This window comes from Thunnus thynnus, chromosome 10 (genome assembly GCF_963924715.1).
Source record: "Thunnus thynnus chromosome 10, fThuThy2.1, whole genome shotgun sequence".
Taxonomy (NCBI): Eukaryota; Metazoa; Chordata; class Actinopteri; order Scombriformes; family Scombridae; genus Thunnus; species Thunnus thynnus.
Genome location: NC_089526.1, coordinates 13,921,832 through 13,930,091, shown reverse-complemented (window position 1 = coordinate 13,930,091; position 8,260 = coordinate 13,921,832). Strand labels below are relative to the sequence as shown.

Here is an 8,260-nt window from a genome sequence, read left to right as displayed (position 1 = left end):
CCAGCAGCAGTGTTTTTTATTGAACAGACATATCTGAAATATTACCACTTGAAAGCTACATACTGTAGCTTCTAAATTAAAGGTACCCTGTGTGGTTTTTGACCACAATGGGCACTGTGGAGCAATGTTTTGATGAGCGGGTTCCTGTTTTAAGCGAACATACTTAAGTGAACGTCTGAGATGTTTGTGTAACTGCTGCTTTAATATTTGTACACATTTTTTGTATTTCGTTTATGTATTTTTTCTTTTCTATTTCAAACCCAACTTATGATAACAGATAGATTACCAATCAGGTCTGCACGATATGTAGTAGATGGAGATTTGGGTTGTGCGTCTCTGCAACCAATAGTTACCCACAAGACCCTTCTATGCATACTGCAGAGCCACAAAGACGTTAATGTGCATCTTTGGAGAGGCATAATTCATGCTCTACTAGCACGTGCACAAGGACACACACGTACATACATAAGCACTCAGGTGACGTGCATGCAAGCTATAAAACATGAATTGACTGGTGCAGTAATATGTTGAGAAACCTGGCAATGCGCCAACAAAAGGCAAGTTTTTTTTTAACTATTTAAAGATCTGCTTTGCTTCCAGAGGAAAGAAATGCATTTAGCCAGGAATAGATCATGGTGAGAAATGAAAGTAAAAATAACTTTGTGTGTACAAGAAAACTCAACAGACTACAGTTAATGTGGTCAAATAAAGTTGCTTCTCTCTATGTCAGTTAAACCATTTTATTACAAATATTCTGTGATTACAAACACCCAAAATTTTACTAGCAAAGGTTATCATCTCAATCTTTCATCAAGATTAAGATCTATTCAAAATATAACAGCTTAATTTGTTATATTATCAATCACTCAGAGTTGGTAGTCTAGCAATAAAAAAAAAAAAAAATCTGGAAAAAATAAAAACTCAAGTTTCAAAATGAATAACTGCTAAAAATTTCCCAAAACAAAGTCACAGAATCAATACAATATACACAAAAGAAGAATAAAATATAAATTCATAAGTCACCTGGAGAAGGGAAATTGGTGAAAATGCACTTGGCCTCCCCGAAGTTCACCGGGAGTTTATAGTAACCATTAGGGACCGCAACCTTTGTGTCAATAAATCTCCTGTGCTTCCATTATTCAATCCATAAGGGTCAGAAAAGAAAGCAAACAGAGTATCACTTAACATTAATTTTCCCCTTTAAATGTACTATTTAAAGTTAACCAAGCAAACTTAATGTTAAATGTAACTAATGTTTGTCCATTAATGACTTTACAGTTGGTTTAAAAGTCCTAAAAGGTCACAATGAGTGAAACAGCGAGGAGGCCAGAAGCAAGAATATAAAAAAAATCTTTCTTTAACAAAAAAAAAAAAAAAAAAAAAAAAGGGAGGGGGTGTGTGGGGGCAACAATGACAGGCAGGGGGGCCCGCCCCACCTGAATATTTGTAAAGAGAACACTGCAATATCTAAAAGCTTTCAGATAAGGAGAAAGGTGACACTTGCTGCATTTACTGCGTGCTGAAGTTTTGCTGCCTCAGCTTTTTTCAAAGTTTATTTTAAAGGCACAATCAGTGTACACGTGTGTTAGAATACGTCTCAATGGCATTGTACCTCCCTTCCCCTTTTGTTTTGTCCTTTTTTTTTTTTTTTTCATAATTGGCCATTGATCTTTCTGATGTTTTTTGATTCACCCCACCTATTTCTTACACCGTTTACATCTCTCACTGTCGTTGTTCGTCTATAGCAGAACGCACTTTCTCTTGGTTTTGGTCTCAGGAGGCTCCAAGGCTGCCAGGATGGCCTCGTCGAACACATTCTTAAGCCCTCGCTGGTTTAAGAGGAGAGAAAGCAAGAGTGAGAGAGAGAAATACAGAATACCGCCTGCTTTATCAGTTTAACTGTGTGATGAAAATTTGACATTAACGGCGGCGTACCTGTGTGAGAGCAGAGCACTCCACGTATTTGACAGCCTTGAGCTCGCGGGCCAGTTTCTCTCCGCTCTCAGGATAAAGAGGGCGCTGTTTGTTCTTTGCCAGCTTCTCAATCGTGTTGCTGTCTTCCCGCAGGTCCATCTGTGTGCCCACTAACAGAAAGGGTGTGCGTGGGCAGTGGTGAGAAATCTCAGGAACCCACTGGTGGAAAAGAAAAAAAAAAAAAGATATAAAGATTAAATTCACATTGACTTCCGTCGTGCATAGGATTGGGTATCAAAACTCCACCGTAGCCTACTCCGTCGCTACTGTTGCAGCTGTAAATGGTGGATAAAATGTTTTTGAACGTCACATAAACCCTGTGAAATGACTCGTTTCACTATCAGAATTTGGTCCTTTCAGTTCAATAACATCTAGAAAGTCTAAAAGAGCTGCATGATTTAATTATTTTATCCCCATTCAAGTTAGTAGAGAGCTAACTGGAAGTTAGCCACCTGGCCGGCGGACGTCTGCAGTCATGTATTTATCCGGCCAGAGAGGGAATGTCAAACCCCCACCAGATTAAAAACCTTGTATACTGTGAAATACAGAGAGATTTATCTGGCAGTGATAGGCTTAATCAGCATTGAGTGAAGTCGTTTGGCAAGGGCTTGAATGTAACAGACTTTAATTTATATGTAAAAGTTCCGCACTGCAGATTTAAAGATTAAGTTTTGTCAATAGCACTGAGTATCGAAAACTGTCAAGTCCTGAAAGCTGGCATTGAATAACTGGACAGATTTATAATCTGAAAATCAAAATATACCACCGCACACTGTAATAACTTTACTGCGACTTTATTAAGAGCAAATAACGTGTCACATGACTAATTATCACAGTCTTCATTTTCTCAAAGTGAACATTTTACAAAAGGCACGAAAATGAAAATATACATATTACAAAAAATATGACATTATTAATAATGATGATGTGATTTATAATCTTATTTAGTTATTTCTTGATCAAAAAGTTCCAGATTTAAAATACTGTTTTATTAAAGCAATGTTCTTGCACAGCTGTTTGTATTTAGACAACATTTCACATTTGACGACTTCAGATTGTTGTCTTGAAATTGAAAAACATGTTAATGTTTCTGGATGTAAGGTATTGAAAAAGGTACCGGGTATTGTATCTGCACTAGTATCAAAAAATTCAACACAATCCTCAGCACATCATGTCTACAGAGCTGAAACAATTAGTCGATTAATTGATAAGTCAATCAATAGAAAATTAATCATCAACTATTATGATAATCAATAAATTTTTTAAATCATTTTTAAATTAAAAATGCCAAATTTTCCTTTCCATCTTCTCCAATGTGAATGGTTTGTCTCATATGACAGTTAAACTCATGTTTTGTGGTTTTGGACTGTTAGTCGGACAAAACAAAGACATTTAATGATTTGATAGGAAGTTGGGAATTTTAACAGGCATTTTTCACTTCTTTCTGACATTTAACAGCCCAAATGATTAACTGATTGACAAACAATAATAAGAGGAAGAAGAATTAATCAGCAGATTTAACAATGACGACAATAAATTGCAGAGCTATATGTCACTTGAGATGACACATGAGATACATTTAGCCACAAAAGTCAAGTGACAACAAACAAACACAAAAACTAACTGACCTTCTCTTTGACATTTTCAAATGATGAGGGGGAGACGACAGAGAAACATACGAGGAACACATCGGTCTGTGGATAGCTGAGAGGACGCAGCCTGTCATAATCCTCCTGACCTGAGAGGAACAATCACAGGGGGAAACAAGGAAGTTAATTTTTTTAGTCTTTAAGTGACAGAAATAAGAGAGTAACAAGAGAGACTTCCAAAGACATCGGTGTTACCTGCTGTGTCAAAAAGGCCGAGTGTATAGGGCTCCCCCCCAATCATCACCGTCACCGCATAATTGTCAAAAACCTTTGAGAACACAAAACAAAGACAAATAATTTGATTAAAACAAAAGGCAGCATGTCTGATTGTATTTCAATCATAATAAAAAAGAAAGTAGTACAAGGTCAATAACTTTGCTCTACAACTTTGTGATAATAGTGTGATAATTCAATAATATTGTTTATTGACTTTCACAGAAATCTTATTGTAGTGACATGATTGTATTTTTATTATTATTCTACAAATCTCTAATTGTCCAAATGAATGATTCTGAGCAAATTTTATTTAAAACATGATTTTGTTTATAAATTTGCATGCATTTGCCATATGGTGACGTATATCGACATCCGGAACTACCCTTCTTAAAATTGTGGTATTGATTTCACTCATATTGCCCAACCCTACATGACATACACACATTGCAACACGGTTCTTAAGGCTTTATGAAATCCTCTTACCGTAGGCACATATTCTGAGGGGAACTTGTTGGTTGTGTAGGAGATCAGTAAGCAGGTCTTTCCTACAGCACCGTCCCCTACCACTACACATTTTATAGTCTGCATCTACAGATGTGAACAGAAAATAGGAAACATCATGAGAGTGTAAGCAAGCAAGGACAGTATAACAGACAATTAGCCAGACACTGAAAGAGGAAGTAACTCACAAGCACTCTAAATATCATTTTCACAAGTGTAATGGCACGTATGGCTCCGGATATAGCATGTGCAACAGCACAGAGAGTGGCCACACATTTACATATACAGACCACACAATATTAACAGACACACAGTGTATGTGCAGTATATAAAAAATAAATGTATTGAGCTGCACGAGTAGTCGATCAACACAATACCACATATTTTGATAATGGAATATTTGTTTCAGTCATTTTTTTTAGCAAAAATGCCAAATATTTGCTAGTTCCATCTTTTCAAATGTGAAGATTTGCTATTTTTATGTGCTTTTACATATTTTGGGGGTTTTGGATATCTGTTGATCAGACAAAACAAGACATTTGAAGATGTCACACTGAGCATTTTTCACTATTATCTGACATCTTATAGACGATCAATTCATTAATCCAGACAAAAAAATGGGCAGATTAAATCGATAATGAAAATAATCTTTAGTTGTAGCTGTATACATTTATAAATAGTGTATGTGACAGACTGAATGAGAGAGCTATTATATATACAACTGTTTGCAGCCATTTTGTATGAGGCAGTGGTCACTCATGCCACGATTAGTTAATTAATCGATTAGTCGATCAAAAGAAAATTAATCTGCAACTATTTTGATAATCGATTAATTGCTTTAGTTATTTTATAATAAAAAAACGCAAATATTTGCTGGTTTCAGCCTCTCAGATGTGAGGATTTGATACTTTCTTGTCATTCATGATAGTAAACTGAATATCTTTGGGTTTTGGACTGTTGGTCTGATAAAACAAGAAATTTGTCATCTTCAACTCTGAAAAAATATAACATTCATTCATCGTCACTTTCTAGACAAAACAATTAATCAAACAAATAATCGTCAGACTCATCAATAATAAAAATAATCATTAGTCCCAGCCTTAAAATAATGCACTTTTTACTTCACTTAATTTGACAGCTATAGTTTGTAGATTGAGATTTTATGTACAAAACATATGATTACTTTACAAAATATGACACAATACAGATTAAACTGCAACACCATACATATATTTATAAAGTAATTCAAATTAGAGCTGCAACAATTAGTCAATTAATTGACTAGTCAATTAGCAGAAGCTATTTTGATAATTAATAATACTTTTAGTGATTCTTTAAACAAAAATGCCAAAAAATCAGCTGGTTCAGGTGATGATTTCATGTTTTTCTTTGTCGTACATGATGGTGAACTGAATATCTTTGGGTTTTGGACAAAACAAGACATTTGAGGATGCTGTGGGGAACTATAATGGATATTTTCTGACATTTTACAAATAAAACAATTAATAGTTCTATTGAGAAAATAATTGGTGGGTTAATCGATACTGAAATTTCTTGTTAGTTGCAGCCCTAGTTCAAATTAACTAGACCAGCTACAACATTAAAATGCTCCTTACAAGTTTATGTATCAGTAATAATAAGCAAATAATATAATATATAGGGCTGCAACTGAGTATTATTTTCATGATTGATTAATCTGTTGATTATTTTCCCAATTAATCGATTAGTTGTTTGGTGCATAAAATGTCTTGTTTTGTCCTGATAGTCAACAACCTGAAAAAACACAGTGTGTCCACACAGTCATTAGTGTTCAAAAATGCATTAAAAGTTTATCTGAAGCTTATGAGGCTTCAGCAGTCTGAGTTAGTCATATCAAGTGGATATCTGACACATTTAGTCTTTTTAGCATAAATTTCCTCTTTGTGTTTCACTGTTGAGCTGCAGTGGAAGTATAGTAACACAAAGAAGGACTTTGGCACTAAAAGACTGTAACATTGAAAGATATCTACTTGATTTGACTAATTTGGATGGATGAAGCTTCATATTAGCTTCAGATGAACTTTTAAATACATTTTTGCACAGAAGGATGACTGTGGATTTTGTCCCCCATCACTTGCATTGTGAATGCATCATGAAGGGATCTTCTGATGGTCAGTATGAACAGGAGGGATGATAACAGCAAGAAAAACCTGTTTCAATGTTCATGTGGGCACCTGACTATTGATTTAAGACAGACTTGAAAATTTGTGAACCTGTCCTTTAAATCTTGAATTAAATTTTGCTGATAATACTTTTACCTGAGTAAGATTTTGAATGCATGACTTTTACTTGAGCAAAGAATTTGAAAACTTGTACTGCACCACTTGTACGACTGAGAATTGAGTGAAGGAATAAGATGAAAATCTTTACATCAGTCGTACTAGGCTTGTTATTACATGTGCGAGCAAAATATTGACGACGGAGGATCACTTCCGCATAGGCCACATACCAAAGATGTCAGAGAAAGAAGAAAAAACCCCACGTCGGCCTGTAGTTCAATGTAATGTTAGAAGCGGATACAGACCAAGACTTCCGCTAAATAAGCCGTTCATCCGATAAACTGAGGAAAAAACTGCTTAAACTGTAAGCTCACAACACTTGAAAGTTAAAAACAACATAAAACGAGACATTAAACCTGAAAACTGACGTTAATAATAAGTGAATGGATTAGATCAGATTGATAAAAGTGAGGAAAAGCAACGTTACAGTCCGTGTAAACTGTTTAATAAAAGTCCTCTCGGTTAGCTTACTTACCGAGCAAGCTACAACTCAATCTATAACGACAAACACAAGAAAACAATCGCATTAACAGCGTTGAGAGTTGACAAATTAGGACAACTTCATTAACCAGATTGATGCTAACTTAGCCAACACCACAGTAGGCTAAGGAAACTTTCACAGTACCACGGATTTACAGAGCCAATCAACGAGCGTTTCTCCTCGATATACACTCTGTACAGTTAAGGAGACTCTCCTACGTGTGTCCAGCTGTATAATTAAGCACAATTAGTTATTTCGGACTGTTTTTCTAACTCTACTCACCGTTTTTCTTCAGACAGGTTAGGCGTTGGTTACATCCGGGTTTGAGGGTCGAATTACTTTGTGCGCAGGCGCAAAACAGCCGCGACTCAATCACAGCTGTGGAATAGAAACACCTCCGCCTAGTGGATATAATCTATCTATCTATCTATCTATCTATCTATCTATCTATCTATCTATCTATCTATCTAAAGTACAGACATGATACATACAAGGATACAATGACCTTTATTGTCATCTCACCACAGTTAAATTTATACTTTTCAGTTCAAATGTTATGCCAAATTGCGTTTCCCAGGGCTTTGATGATATGGTAGCATAAATGCAAAAAGGAGTTTAAACTTTAGAAGAATTTAAAATTAAGGTTTAAAGATATTAATAAAATAAATGAATAAAAAATAAATAATATAGTGTTGAATTGGTGCAGGCAGTTGAAACTGCAGCATTCCTGAAAATGGATTGTGCAAAAGATATATACAAATATATTTATCTAATATACTACAATAAAGAAATACAGAATAGACATACATATGAGCAAAATGAGCTAAAAGTATCAAAATAATCATTATTGCTGATGCATTCAAGTATAACTAACATATCATGTTGTAGATATAGATATATGGTTAGGTAGTATTATAATCCATAACACTGCATGATATTTTATAAGATCATCATATGTTTTATATATAAAATCTAAATCTAAAAAATAATTAATAGCTTCAGTTTAATTGATGTCTAGTGAAGTAAAAAGTAAAATATTTGTTTCTGAAATGTAAATAGCATAAAATGAAAACACTAAAGTACAACTGTACTCAAGTACTTGAGTATAATTGATAGTTAAA

General features: G+C 34.7%; 1 protein-coding gene across 1 annotated transcript; it reads right to left on the bottom strand.

The window, feature by feature from the left end:
• Positions 1–1,363: 1,363 nt before the first annotated feature.
• cdc42l (cell division cycle 42, like) lies at positions 1,364–7,510 on the bottom strand. The gene is made up of 6 exons (XM_067601167.1): positions 7,422–7,510; positions 4,323–4,427; positions 3,819–3,891; positions 3,603–3,712; positions 1,936–2,133; positions 1,364–1,829 (listed from the first exon to the last, which is right to left on the bottom strand). Exons 2-6 carry the CDS (start codon positions 4,425–4,427, stop codon positions 1,740–1,742), a joined length of 576 nt encoding a protein of 191 aa, XP_067457268.1. The 5' UTR covers positions 7,422–7,510; the 3' UTR covers positions 1,364–1,739.
• Positions 7,511–8,260: the final 750 nt, after the last annotated feature.

Coding starts and splice junctions, on each gene's coding strand:
- cdc42l (XM_067601167.1), bottom strand. CDS start 4,427: ATGCAGACTATAAAATGTGTAGTGGTAGGGGACGGTGCTGTAGGAAAG. Junction 3,713..3,818: donor CGGCCTTTTTGACACAGCAG/GTAACACCGATG, acceptor TGTTCCTCTCAG/GTCAGGAGGATTATGACAGG. Junction 2,134..3,602: donor TTGAAAATGTCAAAGAGAAG/GTCAGTTAGTTT, acceptor CTTTTCCACCAG/TGGGTTCCTGAGATTTCTCA.